A 22,808-nucleotide genomic window follows, 5' to 3' on the forward strand; every position below is an offset into this window, starting at 1 on the left:
GGCCAAGAAAGGCAGCACTTAAAAAAGACAAAAGTTAATACAACAAAATTTTAAATTACATAATAATCAAGACAGACAAAAACATAAGCAAAAATCTATACATTCACAAATATAGCTGAAGGTTTCACAGACTGATTGATTTAAAATATGATTTAAAATCCTAAAGTGATATAATAGTGCCTAGTTTCATCTGTTTCTGCAAAGCATTCCAGGTTGAGGGGGCATTATAAAGGAAGCAATTTTGCCAAATTCAGATTTAACAGCAGGTATAGTAAAAAGAATGCTGCTTTTTTATCTAAGATTATATCTGTTGTTTTCTACTAAAGAAAAGACTGATAAATAAGAAGGCAACAGTCCAATTATTCCCTTATAAATAAAAATAAGTCAATGATGCTGTCTACGAATTGAAACCGGAGGCCAACCTGATAAACTATACAGATTACAATGTGTAAAAAATCTGCTTTAGTAACAAAACATAAAGCAGAATGATAAATCAAGTCCAGTGAACATAAAACAGACTTTGCTGCATGCATATACAAAATATCCCCCTAGTCTATAACAGATAAAAAGGTAGAAGCAACAAGTTTCTTTCTTACTTTCAAATTAAAACAAGCCTTATTCCTATAATAAAAACCTAATTTAACTCTCAACTTTTTTACCAAGTAATCTACATGGGATTTAAAAGTAAGATTATCATCCAATAAAAAACCCAAATAATTATAACATGACACTCTTTCAATTTTCTGACCATCTTGCGTGATAATATGAGGCAAATCCTGCACATTGCGGGAGTGAGTGAATAACATAAATTTTGTCTTTTTGTAATTAAGTACCAATTTTAGTTTAAGTAAATTATTTTGTAGAGTTATGAAGGCATCCTGCAGTTTCTTTAATGCCTCATATGGAGTTTTAGCAATACTGTATTTGCTGTCACAAAGCTTTCTGTGTTTAATGTTTATTTTCCACTAGATGGCGTTTGTGTACCTTAGCACTCATTTACACAAGTTACTTTTGGTTAATCTAATTTTGTGTATTTTGATTATTTTCTAATGTTTATTGTGTTTCTATACTGAACTGTTGTTTATTTGAGCAAGATTTATTTTTTCTAAAAGATTGTTGGTTATTTTATTTTACTCCCATCATGCCTTTATATGTCACTTCCTGGTTTGTCACTTCCTGTTTGTCAGCCACATGAAGAGATGGAGCAATGTAAGCATTGCTAACTTAAGAGTGTTTCTATCTATATCATATGACATCCAACCAAGAAAATGCAAGATATAACCCCCTCTCTTAGCTCACAAGCAGGCAAAAGTGGTATGTGGATATATTTTCTGTTTTATTTAATCACGATGGACAGAAAACATGATGACATGGGTACAAAAAGACGAGATCAGACAAAGGACAGGAACATGAGGGCAAACTATAAAGGGTAAGTGATAATGATTAACAGCTGTAACTGATGATAATGATTGAAAAACACAGGTGAGACTAATTAAAGGTAATGAACACAAAGAGCAATGATGAATATCAATGAAAACAAACTAAACATAACCAAAACCCTGACAGTACGCCCCCTCCCGGTAGGCGCGACCTCGCGCCGTAGATGACATACACAATAGAGGCGAGTGGGAGGGAGCGAACAAACATAAAAGAAAGTGTCCATAAAATGGTGAAGAAAGGTGAGGGAACTGTCTGGAGCAGGCCCAAAGACCAGACAAGACGAAGCCCCAGGGTGGAGACGCTGGCGGAGGGCGCCAGGGTGATGGAAGTCTTAGTCCCACCCTGGGGACAGACTACAGCGTAAACAACGGAGGGAAGATCCAGGGCGGGGAGAACCTGGGGGAGCCGAGGATCCAGAGAGAAGGGGGAAGAGCTGCTGGGTCCCCCGACCGAGGCGTTTTCGGATTCCGGAGCCACGAGGCGGAGCCAGAGCTAGGGAGTCCCGTGGTGACGTCTTCGGGAAGGAGAAGCCCAACGAGCCGGAAGGTTGGAGTTAGAGATACACAGGGGAATGAGGAAAACACGGAGGTGAGGGCGGGATGACGACTGACCAGGGGCGGAACCAGAGCTAGGGAACCCTAACTCTGGGTGACCGAAGCCTGGTGACGTCGTAGTGGGGATGGGAGCTGACGAAGAGGAGGGAGGAGAGACCCGAAATGAGGCCGCTGGTCCGACAAGCCAAGGCGACCTCTAGGTCTCAGGGAGCAGGGGAGGAGAACTGGAGAAACCCCCGAGACAGTGGGCAGAGAGACACACCTCGGCTCCAATGAACCAGCACCGGTGAGGCGCTGAGGCTGAGCAGAGGTATGACGCTGTGTCCACTGGTGTAGCTTCGGATTGGCTGGTGCGGGAAAGCCGAAAGGGAAACCGGACGGGACCGGTAGTGCTGACCAACAGCGACTTACGAGGGGCGGGCTGGACAGAACCAGTGGTGTGGATGAGGGGTGGGGAATGTCCAACGCATAATCCGAGCTGATGTTATTAGCCCCAGGGACCGTTATTGGCTCACCCTCAGCGGCGGGGAGATGGACGTCCTCCCTGACGTCATTAGCAGCTCCCGCGGCGGCACCCCGGAAACTCCAGTCACCCAACCTGGTCAGGGGGCTCGCAGGGCACACTGCCGGGTTCTCCAACTGCGGTGGGCAGGAGTTCCGGGTAGGGTGAGTTCAGTCTGGTCTCTGGGGGTGGCGATGGTCCGTTGTACCGTCCAAAGCGATCGGACAGTCTCCCTGCTCCAAACTGAGTGACGTGTTCAACGAAAAATCCATAAATAAACTGAAAAACGAAACTGATTGTTCGGAAAACAAAAAAACTCTAGTTTGAAACACGGAGGGGAACACTAACACGCCACAAATGTTTTGGTCTGATCTTCTGTCATAGTTCTCTTTAACCAAATAGAGACGACAAAGGCAGGATTACAAAACTTACAGGCTCTAAAGTCACGTTCTGTCTTTTCTCGGTCAAATAGGCACAAAATTCTAAATTCATGTTACATTTTGACTACAAATATGACCCACTTTCAATAAAGATTAATGTTTCTAACAATGAAGTGGCCCTTTAAGTGTTGAGTGAATGCGTCAGTGTTTAAGTTGGGTAAGATCGCCATCTCGTGGATAGCGGAAATATGAATTTGAGGTAGAAACTCCTCAGGGAACGTTTTCTCTTTATTGACAAGATGAATTCACATTATTTATTTACATCTATCTGGATATCGCCATTAATTGGGCAATTGTAGACGAATTAAAAATATTATTAAAGACTGTGGTGTTTATTTTCAAAAATCAGTACGCAGCAACAGTGGCGCAGTGATACTTATGTAATGCGGTCTAAACCCTGGGTTTACCGGGGTATTTTATCACACCTTAGAACGCGTTTTAACCAATCAGAATGAAGAACCAGAACGGGCCGTTTTATAATGTTACTTATAAAACGGGCAGGTTTAAGTCTGGTCTGGTTCAGACCGCATTACATAAGTATCACTGCACCACTGTTGCTGTGTACTGATTTTTGAAACTAAACACCACAGTCTTTAATCATATTTTCATTGTGTCTTTGCTGCATCTGTGTTGCTTGAGAACTGCGCTCTGTTGCAGCCACGCTTGATTCTAAGGAACTACTTTGTTTTGCGGAAGAGTAATATTTGTACTAATATAATTATAATTACACCTTATTTGTGTTTTATTTTATGAAATCCTGCTATGCATATGAAGTAACCATTTTATAAACGCAATAAGCCCCGCAGAGCAGTTGGGTTACAGTGCATTTTATAACAGCTAAGGGGGTTTTAGGCACTCTGCTTCACGTCGTGCCTGACAACGCCCCTTCGCTGATATAAAATGCACTGGTAACCCACTGCTTCTTGGGGCTGATGCTTTATTTTAGGGTGAACTATCCCTTTAAAAAAGACTTATTCTCATTCTAGAAGTGTCACCATATAATGCAAAAAGGATTGTGAAAGTCTCAATAATAATAAAAAATATTGCTCCATTTGACAACTCCTACAAAATAGTGGAATACTCACAAAATAATCATGAATTACATTATATGTTTTATCATTGATCAATAGTTATGTTGTCTCTATTTTAATAAAATATTAACAAAAATAATAAAACAAAATAGCTGGATATGTTTACAAATGTTGGTTTATTTGATGTGCAATGACCCAGCTGTAATAACAGGACTGACACCTGTCTTCTGTCTATATGTGTGAATCTAAAAAAAGATACAGAATCTCAATTCTTCATCCTTCTTTGTGCAAATAAGATTGAAAACACAATTTAATTGTTTCATGTTTCTTTCAGATGTGAAGAGTGATTCATGTTTGGATATAGAAATAACGTCCTCAACATCAAAAGAGCGACTGACAGCACAAACTCTTTCCTGCATCACCTGTGGAAAGACATTCAGCTCACAGAGACATTTAGAGAGACATGAGAGAAAACACACAGAACAGAAACTCTTCACCAGATCTGAGATCAGCTTTACTACCTTACAAGAGAAGAAACTTCATTCAGAAGACCACAGAGAGAAGAAGAAGAAGAAGAAGAAGAAGTTTCACTGTGAGCAGTGTGGGAAGATTTGTCTCTCTTCATCTAAACTAAATGTTCACATGAGGACACACAGTGGTGAAAAGCCTTTCTACTGCACTGAATGTGGAAATTACTTCAGAACCAAACACAATCTTAAAGTTCATAATAGACTTCATACAGGTGAAAAACCTTACGAGTGTCCTCACTGTGAGAAGAGATTTAGGCGTAAACGTGGTCTGAAGAGACATGTGCTTTCACACACCAATGAGAGACCGTATCAGTGCAGTGAATGTGACAAAAACTTTAGGGATTCACGTTCTTTAAAAAAACACCAGAATATTCACATTAAAGAGAAACTCCATCAGTGTTCACACTGTGATAAATGTTACGGTCATAAATATCAGCTGATAGTCCATGAGAGAGTTCATACTGGAGAAAAACCTTATCACTGTAGTGTATGTGGGAAGAGTTTTAGTCATCAAACTACATTACTATGTAACAAGAGACTTCATACAGGTGAAAAACCTTTTAAATGCTCTCAGTGTGACATGACATTTGCTTATTCAGGTCACTTCAAAGTCCATCAGAGAGTTCACACTAGAGAGAAACCTTACGTCTGCTCTCACTGTGGAAAGAGCTTCTCTAGTTCATCTAAATTCATAGTTCATCAGAGAGTTCATACTGGAGAGAAACCTTATCACTGTAGTGTCTGTGGGAAGAGTTTTAGTCAAAAAACTACATTACAATGTCATAAGAGAATTCATACAGGTGAAAAACCTTACAAATGCTCTCAGTGTGACAAGACGTTTGCTCAGTCAAATTCCTTAAAATCCCATGAGAGAATTCATACTGGAGAGAAACCTCATCACTGTAGTGTCTGTGGAAAGAGTTTTAGTCAAGGGTCTTCATTACTAAACCACCAGAGAATTCATACAGGTGAAAAACCTTTCAAATGCTCTCAGTGTGACAAGACGTTTACTTGTACAAGTAACTTAAAATACCATCAGAGAGTTCATACTGGAGAGAAACCTCATCACTGTAGTCTCTGTGGGAAGAGTTTTAGTCAAGAGTCTTCATTACTAAAGCACAAGAGAATTCATACAGGTGAAAAACCTTTCAGATGCTCTCAGTGTGACAAGACGTTTTCTCAGTCAAATCACTTACAAGCCCATAAGAGAGTTCATACTGGAGAGAAACCTTATCACTGTAGTGTCTGTGGGAAGAGTTTTAGTGTAAATGCTACATTACTAAAGCACCAGAGAATTCATACAGGTGAAAAACCTTTCAAATGCTCTCAGTGTGACAAGACGTTTGCTCAGTCAGATTACTTACAAGCCCATCAGAGAGTTCATACTGGAGAGAAACGTTATCACTGTAGTGTCTGTGGGAAGAGTTTTAGTCAACGGACTTCATTACTAAAGCACCAGAGAATTCATACAGGTGAAAAACCTTTCAAATGCTCTTAGTGTGATAAGACGTTTGCTCAGTCAGGTTACCCACAAGCCCATCAGAGAGTTCATAATGGAGAGAAACGTTAAAGCTGAAGGTATACTAGGGAGGTCTGCATGACGTCATTTTTGTCATCAGGAGAAAATGACCATACGCATACAATACGCGTTCAACAGCGCATGTGTGAGAAAATATTGAGACAGGACATCCCACTACAAACAATTTTAAAAAGGCAATATACAGCATTTGCACACACACTATTGTTTTTTCTTCTTTTATTTTCACTTATTTCAAGAACAGAAAGCTGTGGAGCATTTCCGTCAACCTAATATTTGATTCCTGGTCTTTGTTTTCTTCTTGTTTCTTTTAAACTTTGTTTGCCATGGTGGATTGTCTACTTTCTTCACCTATCCTACATTTTTTTATGACGCTTTTCTGTTGCATAGTACCTCACGGTTTGGTTTGGGGTCAGCTTACTTTTGGGAGCTTTTCCACTGAGTGAAGTATGTAGTACCCAATACTTTTTTTAGTACCACCTCGGTTGGGGTTTCAAGCGACCTGAGCTGATAACAAACGTGACGGGAAAACACTGTAGATCACTGATTGGTCTGAGAGAGTCGTCACTATCAGTGTCATTGCTATAATCTTAAAGATAAGCTTTACCTTAGTGCTAGCTTGCGGTGTCTCGAGCAAACATGTTGTCATCTGTGCTCTGCTATAAGTTCCCAAACTCCCTTTAGCGATGAAAAACATCTACAGGTTGAGAATCAAGAACACCATAAAAGTTTTTTTTCAGACTTGCAGTTTGTGGCGGCACATTCGCGACGCGCACGTATGCTTAAATGCAACTTATGAGGCTTAGCGGAGCGTATTAACTGATGCCACAGGTGTTTGTACAGAAACTGTCATGTGAGACCGAGGTAGTGATAAATGCGATGTGCAAACATCTATTTTGATGATCAATTTTAGTTTTGTGTCAGACTGAGAAATAAATGAATGTATGGGAATGTACAACAATGCTCTCACTTGTATGATGTCACAGCAGTAGGCAGCGCAAATATAACAACACGCCTATAATCCCTCCCATCTGAAATAATACTAACTCGATGGAAAAGCTAACCAAGCCAAAGTGAAGTGAGCTGACCCGACCTGACTCGCAAATCAGTGCGGCTCTGATGGCCTGGTAGAGTAATAATTTGAATGAGAAATCATTTGTATTGTGTACAGTCGTGGCCAAAAGTTAGCAATTTGCATATACTCCAGAATGTTGAATGAATAGTGATCAGCTGAATTGCATAGTCCTTCTTTGCTATGAAAATTAACTTAATCTCAAAAAACCTTTCCACTGCATTTTATTGCTGTCATTAAAGGACCTGCTGAGATAATTTCAGTAATCGTCTTGTTACCTCAGGTGAGAATGTTGATGAGCTCAAGGCTGGAGATCATTATGTCAGGCTGATTGGGTTAGAATGGCAGACTTGACATGTTAAAAGGAGGATGATGCTTGAAATCATTGTTCTTCCATTGTTAACCATGGTGACCTGCAAAGAAACGTGTGCAGCCATCATTGCGTTGCATAAGAAATGGCTTCACAGGCAAGGATCTTGTGGCTACTAAGATTGCACCTAAATCAACAATTTATAGGATCATCAAGAACTTCAAGGAAAGAGGTTCAATTCTTGTAAAGAAGTCTTCAGGGCGTCCAAGAAAGTCCAGCAAGCGCCAGGATCGTCTCCTAAGGAGGATTCAGCTGCGGGATCGGAGTGCCACCTTTGCTCAGGAATGGCAGCAGGCAGGTGTGAGCGCATCTGCACGCACAGTGAGGCGAAGACTTTTGGAAGATGGCCTGGTGTCAAGAAGGGCAGCAAAGAAGCCACTTCTCTCCAAAAAAAAAACATCAGGGACAGATTGCTCTTCTGCAGAAAGTATAGTGAATGGACTGCTGAGGACTGGTGCAAAGTCATATTCTCCAATGAAGCCCCTTTCCATTTGTTTGGGGCATCTGAAAAAAGGCTTGTCAGGAGAAGAAAAGGTGAGCACTACCATCAGTCCTGTGTCATGCCAACAGTAAAGCATCCTAAAACTATTCATGTGTGCGGTTACTTCTCATCCAAGGGAGTAGGCTCACTCACAATTCTGCCCAAAAACACAGCCATGAATAAAGAATGTTACCAAAATGGTTAATCCCATTAGGGTTGTTGCGGTGACAGAATTTTCCCACCGGTTAATCAGCGCGTGACAAACCCGGTTTCACCGGGTGGGAGGGGCTTATAAATGCACAGAAGTGCGCATTTTATATCACTTTTGAGTTAGATGCAACTGTTGTTTAAATCCAGCGCTTGCGTACGCTGCGTTAAATCGCGTATGAATTTGCGTGCAAATGTGAGCGCAACAGCTGGTTTAAGTGCTTGAGTCAATGTGCGCAGGTACTTCTGACAGAAACCCGCCAGTCCCAAGCAGAGCAACTGGCTATTCCTCCATAAAGCGCTGCTTGAATGATGGGTTTATTATTATTCTTAATGAAAAACACAACAACAAAACGATCTCGCCTATATTAAACATCATATATGTATATTATAACAAAAACGAGTAAGCACGCGGCTTCTGCCATTGTCTGCTCGCCGCAGTCTGACAGGAATGAAATCTGACACCCGCAGCCGCTGCTCTGTGATGACGCGCGTTCAGCTCCGCTGGATTCAGCCAGCAGACACATACAGTTGTAAGTGTTTGCTCTCTCTAACGAAACTAAATGATTTAATTACAAGAAAATATCAAAACGACGGTGAAAGACGGTGTCGCGGTGGGCAAGTGATCTAACCGGTGAGAGGCTGAAGCACCGGTAATCACCGTTTCACCGACTATCACAACAAGCCTAAATCCAATTAAGAACTTGTGCAGTCAATTCTCAAGAGGCGGGTGAACAAACAAAAACCCACAAATTCTGACAAACTCCAAGAAGTGATTATGAAAGAATGAGTTGCTATCAGTCAGGATTTGGCCCCGAAGTTGATTGAGAGCATGCCCAGTCGAATTGCAGGGGTCCTGAAAAAGAACGGCCAACACTGCAAATACTGACTCTTTGCATAAATGTCATGTAATTGTCGATAAAAGCCTTTGAAACGTATGAAGTGCTTGTAATTATATTTCAGTACATCATAGAAACAACTGAAACAAAGATCTTAAAACAGTTTAGCAGCAAACTTTGTGAAAACTAATATTTATGTAGTTCTCAAAACTTTTGGCCACAACACTACATTTCCAACACGGGTAGCTGAGTATGCTTTGAAAGCTGTGTGTGAGCTGGACATGGGAAAAAGTATACCCGGCCCTTAAGTCTGCTCTCACTGTGGAATAAGCTTCTGTTATCCGTTTTAATTCAGAGATCATCAGAGAGTTCATACTGGAGAGAAACCATAACACAGTAGTGTCTGTGGGAAGAGTTAATCAACAGTCAAACTTTATAAAGCACCAGTGACCTTAATAAGGTTATGACACCAAAAATAGCTTTAAATATTATTAAATCGTAGCTAAACCCTAAACCAACTTTTTTAGTTAATGATCTGTAAGAATGGGGCTTTATTAGTGCTGTTCATTGATTCGAGTAACATTTTTGACATTTGGGTATAGGTGATGTAAGCTGTACGGTGTGACATAAGCAGGTTCAAGCTCGCCTCGCTCTTGTTACGATCACACCGCACCCTTGGCAAAATTCTCCATTTTAGAGTCTGACAGCAGCAGCCCCCAAACATTTCTTGCATTTTGCAAATATTGGCAGTGGGTGGAGTCAGGGGTTTAGTTACCCTTTGATAGTAAAATAAGAACAAATAATCAAATTATGAGCAATATCGCAGATAAATACAACAGAACAAACAAACAAATGAAATCAAACTGTGCTGCTCATGTTTTCAGATTGATCTAACAGTTCTATATTTTGGAGTTAGGTGGGAAGCTGGTAAAGGGTGTATGTGTCTGGGAGCAAACATACCGTTCATAACTATATAAGATAGTGTTAATTCATGTTGTTTTTCATATTTTATTTACACATTTATCATTTTTATCTCTTTAATGAACTATTTTTATGTGTCAAACTCGTTTATTTTATATTGTGTGCTGTGTGACTTTACAAATTGGTTTTAAAGTTTTAATGTCATGGGATCACAATGTCATTAATTGTTCATTAACTTTGCTTTGTATAGAAACACACTGTGAGAGGAACTGTTCAGATTATTCAGTAAATTCTTTGTTCATTTTTACAATGATTATGTCTTTTGACTTCTGCTATAGGCATATTCTCTGGGCTGATATTAAAGTTTACATAATTATTCAGTATTCTGTCAGTCTTTTTATTCTTTCTAGGAAAGTTAAAGGACCTGTTATTGCATTGAGAGCATCTTGACCAGATGCCAGTGTGATATGTTAGCACAATAGAAATGAACTGTAAGAGCTTGTAGAGAGGGATAAAGACTGCGTAGACTCAGAGAAACACCACTATATTTTGAGTATATGTTGCATACTTGACAAGTTTGTCACACTTTCACTGCACAGACACCATATATTGTATAACAGGTTTCTTTTTACTTTGTCATTAAAATACTAATAATCACAGTTGAATGTGAAGTTGTAATAAAAAAGGAAGAATGTCATTGTAGGTATCTAGATGAAAATAAAGGCTTTAAACTTCAACTGCACTTTTAATTTGCATATTCAAGAGAGAATAATTTGTTAAATTTTTTTTGGTTCCTTTAAAAAAATGTGTTTATTTTACGGGAGAAAAGGAAACTGTAGATTTCATAATCTTAAAACAGAAGTTATATGATAAAATAGAAAATAACAACTTACCATGGATAATAGAATAGAAACAGTTTTGCTACTGTATTTTTATATAGCCATGTATTTGTAGTAAACATATGGTAATCAAACAGCTTTACTGCATGTTTATTTTTCATAAGGGAGGATAAGTTAACCTGATTATGAATTTAGGTCATATATATAAAGCTCCTGACTATAATGTTGGTGCGGCAAATTTCGTATGGGCTGTATGACTCATGTATGATTAACGGCTAGTTCTGTACGTTTTACATTTAATGGCAGGGTATCTGATTTTGAAAAATTCTAACTTTAGACACCACTGAAATCACGATCCCACAAGGCATATCTCAAGGCATATCTTTTGTTTTGCTAAATCCATTGTAAAGCAGTGAGCGTCTTCTGTCTCCAGTACAGCAGGAGGCGCTACAGCTCTTTAGTCCGCAGATAAACTCACTAAAGAAAGAAAGAAAGAAAGAAAGAAAGAAAGAGCGCGAGTGTGATGTGTTTTTGTATCCTCAGTGTTTTTCTATCTTGCGTGTTTCATTGAGTGTAAACAGAGGCTTGTCTCGGTGTATTTTATTGTAAAGACGATGCAGGACACTACAGTGTGTGACAGTAAACAGAGCTTACAGGAGGATCAAACCTCCACAGAGTCTCTGGATTCTGTCTGTAACGCTGGAGAACAGCAGCAGATCCTGCAGACCAAACTGAAGATGTGTTCAGTTAAACTCATCGACTGCACGAACCTCATGATGAAGATTAAAACAGAAATCAAAACTGAACCCACAGAAATCAAAACTGAACCCACAGAAATCAAAACTGAACCCACAGAAGAGGAAGATCGCACTGAGGAAGATGATGATTTTATTCCATCAGGTATGTCTCCTAATTATTGTCGTGTTTTTTTTTAGACTTTTAACTGTCATGTGAGCACCTGTTTTAGGTTTTCAGTCACAAACTCACTAATCAAAAGCTCCAAAATGTAAATTTTAAAGGAGTTTAGGCTATATTTAATAGGCTACTTATTGAGGAACATGCATGTTGGCTTAGTTCACCCCAAAATGAACATTTTATCATAAATCACTTACGTCTGTGTTGTCCTAAACCCCCAAGTGCTTTGATTCTCTTCAGAACACATTTTTAGATATTTTTGATGAAAACCGGGAGCCCAGCAAACACAGAACGTTCCCATATGGTATTTGGTTATTTTTTGGGAACCAAAACCTCCCTGCTAAAAAAACGATAGAAACCATCACATAAATTCTATTGGATGTAATAGTTTTAATGGGATTTTTATTGGTTGTAATGGAAACTATAATGGTCTCTACTGGTATGTGTTGCGTCATTGGATAAATTTTGTGCCTATAAAAATGAATGCAAATTTCAAGAAACGAACGAACATGTGAAATGAGAATAAAGAAACCCAGCTAACATTTTTTGGTTCCCAAAACGTTGTCCTAACATTAGTTTTTTGTTCTAAAATTGTTCCCCTAACGTTAGTTTTTGGTTCACATAACGTTATTTTTTAAGGTTTGTTTTTGTTTGCCAGGAAAGTTTTCTTTACAGAAATAGAACTTTATATTTAGGTTAGTTTAACTTTACAGTAACGTTAAAATAACGTTAAAATTAACGTTATTTTTAGGTTAGTTTAACGTTAGGGGAATGTTAAACTAAACTAAAAATAACATTCCCCTAACGTTATTCAAACGTTATCATAGGTCTACCAGTGTAGGTCTTTAAAAAAATAACTTTTTTTTTAAATAAGTAATTTTTTAAAAAATAAGTTTTATTACTTTTCCTGTGTTTTGCAAATTAACTTGCCATACTGTACAAATGCATAATGTAACAAAGTTAAGACAAGCAGACAAGAAATTAAATAAAAACATACTATAGCATATTTAAAGCTAGATACAATAGATACTAATAGCACAATGCATAGGTTTCTCTGCTTTTCCTGACTTCATCGTGAATACAAACGCATGTCTTGACGGTGTACTTAATAATCACATTAAGCCATTCACACCAATAGCGCATTATTATGATAATGTTTCATTGCTAAGAGCGACCTTACTAATATTGCGGCAGCGTGACACATTTTTATGCCAAAAGAGCCCCCTAGTGGTCGGGGGCATTTCCGTTGTGTTGTCATTTATTTCGTTGTGTTGTGAGCTTACGTGTGCTTTTTAAATGTTGCAGTATGTCCACCAGCCAGCCACCATAGATCAGTACTGCTGCTATCCAACAAATATTTAAGGAAATTGAAAACATCAATAAATCCATTATATTCTTTAAGTGCGCAATTCGTGTGCGCTCCACTGCTGCAGCACGCGCTTCTCTACTCCTCTCCTCCAGCACACGGTTGCGAACTCACCTTACGGTCGTTTAATTTTATCTTAGAAACAAACATTACTTTACCAATTTCTTTTCTCTCTTTCGTCATTTAGTAACTTATATATATATATATATTTTTAGGGATGCAGCGATACCGATACTGGTATCAGGTATCGGCCTCGATACCACATTTCCTAAAGTACTCGTACTCATTAAAAGTCCCCCGATACCTGGAATCGATACCACGGTCTGAGAAATGTCTATGTTTGAGCGGCGTGTAAGGGGTTAATGCCTCTTGTGTTGTCCAAAGAGGCAGAGTTTACAACAAACTGGAAAACTAGTCCTTTGTTTTTTTTGTTAAATTATATGACTAAAGCTGTTACCTGTAAATTCAAATCATGTTTTTTTTATTAAGTACTCAGTATCGGTATCGGCAAGTACTGAAATGCAAGTACTCGTACTCATACTCGTATTCCAAAAAAGTGGTATCGGTGCATCCCTATATATTTTAGTGGTTTTTGATCGTTTTTAAAATCTATATGAAGAGAATATAATATTAAAAAAGCTTTTGATTGATGTAAAAACGGAGAAAGTTAATATTAGGCGGCTACTGCTGTGGTAAGTGAATAAAATGTTTTATTTGTCTCTCTTTTCCTCCGAGACTTCATTAATTTAGCAAATTCTTTTATCTCTTTCTTCATTTAGTAACGTTAACTTAAATATGTGTGGAAAAAAGATCTGTTGTATAGGACTTGATGTTGATATCCCTTAATGCATACTTGAGGCACTGATGAGACTCTTTGGGATGGTCAGTTAAGTGATAGTGCCCTCTGCCACACTTCTCCTCAGTCCTTCCATCTCCTGAGGTTGCTCTTTTGTCGTAACTCGGTGCATAAACCCTTGACATGAACTAACCTTAAGGGCGATTTATAGTCGTGCGTAGGTCCTACGGCGTAGCTACGGCGTAGGCTATCCGTAGCCTGTGCGTAGCTCTGCGTAGCTTGACGCGCACCTCACAAAATTTCTAACAGCGCGTCGGCTCTACGCGGACCGTAAGCGCTGTGATTGGTCCACCAGAACCCCTCCCGTCAGGTAAAAAAAACTGCGTCATAGGTATTTCCGTTTGAGACGGTGAAAACAAAGATGAGTCAAGTTGAGGAGTGATTTAACTCAAACTGAAACATAAGTTGCTGTTTATTTACTTCCATCATTGCTGGTCTTCTCAAATTATACACAACAAGTTGCTATTTCGTCTTCGTTTGTGGGTTAACTTGCTTAGCTTCTTCTTCTGTGACGACTTCTGCTGCTACTGTGGATACACGCGTGATTACTGCCAACCAGCGGTTTCGCGGGTGTTTGCACGTCGACGCGGACGGCGACGCACTAGTATAAATGAAAACCGACGCGGAACCTACGCCGTCGCTGCTACGCCGTAGGACCTACGCACGACTATAAATCGCCCTTTAGTCTCTAATGCCAGAATCTCACCACAACCTGACCATACACGCCAACCCGTTTGACTAAGGCCAGAAGCACTACTGTCGTCATTAATGCAGGTTCAGTGGCAAACGGTTCTGTGTGGCATATTATCTACCGATATACACAACAACACCGGACCACAAGAAAACGCCAACATCTCACCGAAACCATATGCGCCAAACCATTTGACTAAGGCCAGAGGCCCCACTGTCGGTAGGTTCAGTGGCAAACTATCTACCCCATTTACCCAACAATACCGGTCTATTGTACTTGATGTTGATATCCCTTAATACTTACCTGAGGCACCGTTAAGACTCTGTGGGATGGTCAATTGAGTGATGGCACCCTTTGGGTTGTCAAGTGGGCGCCCTCCTTCCTGGGTGTTAAAGTTTATTTTAACGATTTGGCACCTCTTATGAAGAGAATATGATGTAAGGGAGAAGCTTTTGAAATTGTTTGAGTTAAAAATAGATTGGCAACAAATAGGGGTGTGACGGTCATTACATAACCGTGAGACCGACGGTTATAGTTGAACACCGTCATTAGAACTATACCCGCCAAAACCGTGTTATTAAAATATTTTTATTTTTTACTATAAAGAATTTTTAAATACTAATTAAAACAATTGTTCTGAGTCGGTTACACGCCTCACCATGGTTCTCACGCAGTGAAAAAGACACCGCAGAGCAGACATGGACAATGCACTGACATACAGGACCAGGTTACTTTTCGGTTACTTTTGAGATTAAACATATTAAACAAAGTCTCACTCTCATGAACTGCCCACCCGGTCGCTCTATCACGACCAAGTCAGACAGCGGGGAACGAACCCAATCGCAGACGAGGTTGGGGAACATGAAACAAGACTTTATTAGTTTCACAATAGAGGTGGGTGATATATCGTTTAGACCAGGGGTTTTCAAACCTGTCCTGGAGGACCACTAGTACTGCACATTTTGCATTTTTCCCTTTTGTGACAGTTAAAATACTTTTCACTGTTATGTGAGAGAGGCGTGCTGCAAAGAGAGGGGAGGGGGCCAGGGGCGCGCACACAACGAGAGAGGAAGGATGGAGGCGCGCTGAGCGCTCGCTGCAATGAATTAAGCCGTTTTAAATAGTGAAATTAAAATGTAAATGGGAATCATGAAAAATCTATTTGTGGCGGCCCGCCACAGATAAATCAATATATGGGAAACACTGACGTATGTCTTAATTAACGTAATTTAAATAAACGAATATTAGAATATTCGTTCTTTATGAGCTTAAATATTCGAATATTTAATTACTGGAAAATGCCCATCCCTAGTTTAGGCTACATTAAAACACAGACTTGAGGAAAGAAATCACATTCCTGTGCTGTAATCACCAGTGTATCACAAGTGGGTGACGCTAAAAACAGGTGTAAATGATGTTTAAAATGTTTTGAGCTCTTCCACTTTCGACCACATTTAGAGGTTTTCGACTTAACACATTAGACCGAATAGTTTTTGTGGTGTGAACGCACATGTAGTCGAATGTCTTCAAACAGCCACACAAGTTCGCCTTTTCTCCCCCTATTTATCTAATCTGAGGCACTGAGCACAATATTTTACATCTTTTCTGATTTCTAGTGCAAACACACAGTGTACAGCGCTATCTTTAGGCTTTCATTGATAAAACTAAAGCGGCTGGTCTCTGCATCTTTCATTAGTTTCATTTTGCGAGCGCATGAAAGTTGTGCAATCATTTCATCAATTGTGCTGAAATATCAGAGAAAGCTCTTACATATTCATGTAAAAAAACACTGTGCAGCATGTTTACTTACAACACAAGCAGCGGACTCTGACATTATATAATTTTTTGGCAATTTAAACCGTCATTACTCCCACTCCTGTTTAAATGACAGCAGAGAGACTCGCCCACAGTCTCCACAGACCACCCCCTCACAGTATTCAGGACAATAGCGGTCGAAAGTGGACAAAAGAAACTGATGTAAATGCCAGGTATAAATGGTTGGCCATGCTTCAGACCAGCCTTCCGTCAAGCGTTGACCCTGTCGCCCCTATTTGAATGTACTGTCAGAGAGTACGGTGATATGCCCCTGAGATATGATAGAAAGGTAGAGCCCGACCGATATGCTTTTTTTGGGCCGATGCCAATACAGATATTAGGGAGTAAAAAAAGACAGGCCGAAATTCTTATATTAATATTTATTAATTTTATAGAACAGTAAAATAATTTTTTTGAAATTATCAGTCACAAATGTGGTGATCAAACATTTAAAATGACGTGAAGATATGTAATATAGGCAGGTGTGTTTAACAATTTAACAATAAACTTTTTATTATCCAAAATGAGTCTGACATCAGTGCACAAAACCGTAAACTTGACTTATTATAAATAACTTTAAAACACAAACAGAACAAAAAATATATATATGAATCATTGGCAGTTTTAACGAGAATAACGTTATACGGGACTTATTGAAAAGGGAAACTTATGGAGTTATTGTTTATTAGCTTTACAGTAAGTTATGTACTTCACAAGTTAATTAGCAACTTCCCATTAAGAAGACAATGCTTGACTGACAACATACTGATGTAGGCTAATGTGTAATGTAGCCTTCTGCACAACGTTTTATAACACCCACAGAGTTCGGCGCGGACTTTAGACTTTTATAAAACTAAAGTGTCTGCTCTCAAATGAATCAATTTCTCTGAAATGAACATTTCCAGTAACAACAAAAGCAGCTGTGAACTCATACTATTAGTGCCTGCCTGCGCATCAGTTTAAACGCGTCAGTTCTCCGCCTCACGTCATTTCTAACGTGTTTTTAACAACTCACAAGTGGACAAAAGAGACAGATTAAAAACATCAAATGTAAACGGGAATGTCTCTCTCTCGTCCACTTATAATCCAATTGACCAAACGCGCCTTAATACCAGTGACTGAAGTGAAGGGGGGTTGGCTGGTGTCACTACACAGTGACCTGGGTCACCAGTACCAAAACAGTGGAGCGGGCTCTGCTGGACAAATAAGTACTTACATCATTCAAAAGCATTTCTTTGTTCTGTGAAAAACTTTCATATCGGCTGCATATCTGCGGCTTTTACGCCAATACAGATATATCTACGACATGCTAATATCGGCCGATAAAATCGCAAAACGATAAATCGCTCAGGGGAGGGGCAGCAACAAGGGAGAGTGACTGGATGCACCGTAGACATAATTGCCAGTGCATCATATTAACATAATTATATTTCAATTTCCCAGTCGCGCCAGTGCTACCTTTAATAAAACGTAGTTGCATAGGCAGGAAAAATACTTGCAAAATGTGACTATTTACTCTCAGTCTGGAGCCCTACCCATTATTCAAACATTGTAAACAATACTAAAGCAGCCTGTATAAATGCGCAAATTACTTGCCAGCGTATTCTGTGTCTGTACGCTGACCACTCCGTTAGTAGTAGGGCTGGGCAAAAAATAGATTTTTCGATTAATCGTTTTTTTTTATGTGGTCGATTCAAAATCGATTCTCAAACAGCAGAATCGATTTTTTTCTTTCATATTTATTACCGCATTGAAAACAAGATTAATGTTAATCTAATTAGGCTATGTTTACATTAATGCGTTTATCCTTTAAAACGCGTTACTTTTGCTACGTTTACGCCTTTCATCTACACTACATCACCGTTTTCGACCCTCATAAACGGATTCGTTCGCAAACGCTGAAGACCCCGTTTTAGTTTGAGAACTCAGACGTTGCTCTGAGTGTAAATGAACATAGACGGAGTCTTATGTAAACGAACAGCTGATGTTAACGTGACAGCGCATCATTTTCAAAGTAAAAATTATTTTATTCATGTAAATGTTGGTTTGTTACGGAGGTTTTGCCAAAAATAGTAAACATCTACCAACCAGCTATTATAAACGCTATATCGGATTGTTTTAACATGTATCCTTATAGATAATGTCTGTTTTATATGAATGTTTGAGTATTGTTGGGTTTAATGTGTTTATGTTTTGTTTAAATGTAGTTAGCTTATGAAAGATAGACTGTCATTTTAAACGCCATATAGGCGTTGCAAAGGCCAATATGAAGGGAGAATTGTAATGGGTCAGACATTATTTTCCAGTTTAATGTAAGTTTTGTTTGCTACTTTAAAATGAATTTCGTTTCAGATAATTTGTCTCTTAATTTTAATCGATGTTTTGTTGATAAGTTTTGTGAATATAAATTAATAAAAACAATAAACTCATCGTCATTAATATATAATGCTCTTTTAGGCGTTGCGCTTTTAGCTATTTGTGTGTTGCTAGCGGAGGACGTGCACGGACCTCGCACACTTTTAAAAATTAATGCAATAAGCATTTCTGGTAAAGGCTAAAGCAATACTTCACCTCTTACTATGTTTGATTGAAGTTTGAATTTGCTGATTTATTTTTGCTTCAAGTTCGCTACTGTTCAGTACTGTTCACTTGAATGCTTTCTTTTTAAATCATAAAGACCTTTCTGTTTAGTTATAAAATCAAAATTAACCTATTAATCATATTAATATGTTGTAGGGGGGAGCTAGAACAGTATAAGTGTTTATGTTTTGTTTAAATTTAGTTAGCTTACGAAAGATAGACTGTAATTTTAAATGCCATATAGGCGTTGTAAATGCTAATATGAAGGGAGAATTGTAATGGGTCAGAAATTATTTTCCAGTTTAATGTAAGTTTTGTTTGCTACTTTAAAATTAATTTCGTTTCAGATAATTTGTCTCTTAATTTGAATCGATGTTTTGTTGATAAGTTTTGTGAATATAAATTAATAAAAACAATAAACTTATCGTCATTAATATATAATGCTCTTTTAGGCGTTGCGCTTTTAGCTATTTGTGTGTTGCTAGCGGAGGACGTGCACGGACCTCGCACACTTTTAAAAATTAATGCAATAAGCATTTCTGGTAGGCTAAATTAATACTTCACCTCTTACTATGTTTGATTGAAGTTTGCATTTGCTAAAATTTATTTTTTGCTTCAAGTTCGCTACTGTTTAGTACTGTTCACTTGAATGCTTTCTTTTTAAATCATAAAGACATTTCTGTTTAGTTATAAAATAAAAATTAACCTATTAATCATATTAATATGTTGTAGGGGGTAGATAGAACAGTATAAGACTTTCCCAAACACATTTTTATAGGTTAAAAAATAGTGTCTGTTGTAGTGGCCGGCAAAGGATCTAGCTATAAATTTTTGTCAATATCGCACACCCCTAGGCTGCGTAAACGTGCAGGTAAGCTATTATTAGAGTAATAAGTTATTTTACACTTTTATGCGCATGCCCAGTTACATGATTGGTCATGTTTCATGCGTTTATGGTGGTGTATAGTGTGGATGAAGATTCTTTTTAAAATGCCAGTATAAACGAGGATCGTTTTCATTTTAAAATGCCGTTTTAAAACGCAAATGCTCTAATGTAAACATGGCCTTACTAGTCGTCTTCACCAGATTTTACCCTCTTTTTTGCCTTGCCCGATGTTACCAAGGAGCGAGAGGCGAGCCTGTCATTAATTTTTTTTCTGAATCACCCACCGAATCTTGCTGAAACGGTGAGCGTGAACAGGAACAAATATTGGTAAGAATTCTGATTAATAATCTCCCTTGACTTTATGCCTTCACGTCCACCCGATTACCTCATAAACAGTTAAAGATTGCCTACGACCTTCTCCTCATGTCCATACGGTAATTTCTCTACTCGTTACGCAAATCGTTAGCCTATTTTTACAAAAACTGCTTCTACTGGGCCATAATGTAAGATACATGGTAATGGAGCCTTTTATACATTTTCGTGTTTCTTTAGAAATAATTAATGGACAAAAGGAGTCTTTAAACGCATCCGATGTAAAGTTAATCGCTGTCAAAGTGATGCCAAAATGAATGGGAGTCAATGGAATGCTAACAGCAGGTGGGGGTCGGCTAATCAATGGCGGAACCCAGGGAAGCTTCAATAAAATATGAAACCCTGCACCCCTGAATCAGTCTCCCTGACGACCACTAATGGAAAAGAGCACATGCGCACAGAACGCAGCCTTTCTAACACACACTGAACATCCAAGGAGTAGAAACAATTGAATAAAATCGTTTATATTGAGCACAAAAGGTTTTTCATCGCTTCATAATAATAATTATATTATTATTATTGATCGACTGATCCCAGATAGTACGTCTGCAAGTCTATGGGACAGACAGAAGACTCCCAGTTTTCATCAAAAATATCTAAATGTAAAGACAATCTGAGCACTTTTGGGGTTTAGAACAACATAGGGGTATGTGATTTATAATAAAATTAACATTTTTATGGTGAACTATCCCTTTAAAAAAGACTTAAAAGTGATATAGAATGAATCCCAAAAAGGATTGTAAGTCTCTAAAAATAATAATAATAATAAATATTGCTCCATTTGACAACTCTTCAAAATAGTGGAATACTCACAAATAATCATGCATTAAATTATGTTTTGTCATTTAACACTAATTATGTTGTCTCTATTTTAATAAAATATTAACAAAATAATAAAAAAAAACAATTGCTGTATATGTTTACAAATGTTGGTTTATTTGATATGCAATGACCCAGCTGTAATAACACTGACACCTGTCTTCTGTCTATATGTGTGAATCTAGAAAAAGATACAGAATCTCACTTCTTCATCCTTCTTTGTGTAAATAAGAGTGAAAAGACAATTTAATTGTTTCATGTTTCTTTCAGATGTGAAGAGTGATTCATGTTTGGATATAGAAATAACGTCCTCAACATTAAAAGAGCGACTGACAGCACAAACTCTTTCCTGCATCACCTGTGGAAAGACATTCAGCTCACAGAGACATTTAGAGAGACATGAGAGAAAACACACAGAACAGAAACTCTTCACCAGATCTGAGATCAGCTTTACTACCTTACAAGAGAAGAAACTTCATTCAGAAGACCACAGAGAGAAGAAGAGGAGGAGGAGGAAGAAGAAGAAGAAGAAGAAGCAGTTTCACTGTGAGCAGTGTGGGAAGATTTGTGTCTCTTCCTATGATCTAAATGTTCACATGAGGATACACACTGGTGAAAAGCCTTTCAACTGCACTGAATGTGGAAAATACTTCAGAACCAAAGAAAATCTTAAAGTTCATCAGAGAATTCACACAGGAGAAAAACCTTACGAGTGTCCTCACTGTGAGAAGAGATTTCGCTGTAATTATAAACTGAAGACACATGTGTTTTTACACACCAATGAGAGACCGTATCAGTGCAGTGAATGTGACAAAACCTTTAGGGATTCAGGTTCATTAAAATCACACCAGAATACTCACATTAAAGAGAAACTCTATCAGTGTTCATACTGTGATAAACGTTACGGTCATAAATGTCATCTGATAACCCATCAGAGAGTTCACACTGGAGAGAAACCTTACGTCTGCGCTTACTGTAGGAAGAGTTTTTCTAATTCATCTCAATTCAGAGTTCATCAGAGAGTTCATACTGGAGAGAAACCTTATCACTGTAGTGTCTGTGGGAAGAGTTTTAGTATAAACCATAACTTACTACATCACCAGAGACTTCATACAGGTGAAAAACCTTTCAAGTGCTCTCAGTGTGACAAGACATTTGCTCAGTCACGTTACTTACAATCCCATCAGAGAGTTCATATTGAAGAGAAACTTCATCACTGTAATGTCTGTGGGAAGAGTTTTAGTCAACAGACTAACTTACTAAATCACCAGAGACTTCATACAGGTGAAAAACCTTTCAAGTGCTCTCAGTGTGACAAGACATTTGCTCAGTCACGTTACTTACAATCCCATCAGAGAGTTCATACTGGAGAGAAACCTTATCACTGTAGTGTCTGTGGGAAGAGTTTTAGTCAACGGCAAAACTTGCTTAAGCACCAGAGACTTCATACAGGTGAAAAACCTTTCAAGTGCTCTCAGTGTGACAAGACATTTGCTCAGTCACGTTACTTACAATCCCATCAGAGAGTTCATATTGAAGAGAAACTTCATCACTAGTGTCTGTGGGAAGAGTTTTAGTCATCACTCAAACTTACTAAGGCACCAGAGACTTCACACAGGTGATAAACCTTTCAAATGCTCTCAGTGTGACATGACGTTTACTCATTCATGTAACTTAAAAGTCCATAAGATAATTCATACTGGAGAAAAACCTCATAACTGTATTGTAAAAACGGCTATTTCTAT

At 38.5% G+C, this 22,808-nt stretch overlaps 2 protein-coding genes across 2 annotated transcripts; both read left to right on the forward strand.

The window, feature by feature from the left end:
• The first annotated feature begins 4,298 nt into the window (after window positions 1–4,298).
• LOC135770663 (uncharacterized) lies at window positions 4,299–10,307 on the forward strand. The gene has a single exon (XM_065280346.2). The coding sequence runs from the start codon at window positions 4,610–4,612 to the stop codon at window positions 5,993–5,995; it is 1,386 nt and encodes a 461-aa protein (XP_065136418.1). The 5' UTR covers window positions 4,299–4,609; the 3' UTR covers window positions 5,996–10,307.
• Window positions 10,308–11,248: 941 nt separating this feature from the next.
• Window positions 11,249–22,760, forward strand: LOC135771704 (uncharacterized). Its single transcript, XM_065282076.2, has 2 exons — window positions 11,249–11,663; window positions 21,334–22,760. Exons 1-2 carry the CDS (start codon window positions 11,378–11,380, stop codon window positions 22,617–22,619), a joined length of 1,572 nt encoding a protein of 523 aa, XP_065138148.1. The 5' UTR covers window positions 11,249–11,377; the 3' UTR covers window positions 22,620–22,760.
• Window positions 22,761–22,808: the final 48 nt, after the last annotated feature.

This window comes from Paramisgurnus dabryanus, chromosome 8, assembly GCF_030506205.2.
Source record: "Paramisgurnus dabryanus chromosome 8, PD_genome_1.1, whole genome shotgun sequence".
Lineage (NCBI taxonomy): Eukaryota > Metazoa > Chordata > Actinopteri > Cypriniformes > Cobitidae > Paramisgurnus > Paramisgurnus dabryanus.

Excerpts from the sequence above, each read along its gene's own strand:
- LOC135770663 (XM_065280346.2), top strand. The coding sequence starts at position 4,610 with ATGAGGACACACAGTGGTGAAAAGCCTTTCTACTGCACTGAATGTGGA.
- LOC135771704 (XM_065282076.2), top strand. The coding sequence starts at position 11,378 with ATGCAGGACACTACAGTGTGTGACAGTAAACAGAGCTTACAGGAGGAT. Across the intron at positions 11,664-21,333 it reads TGATGATTTTATTCCATCAG|ATGTGAAGAGTGATTCATGT; the intron begins GTATGTCTCCTA and ends TGTTTCTTTCAG.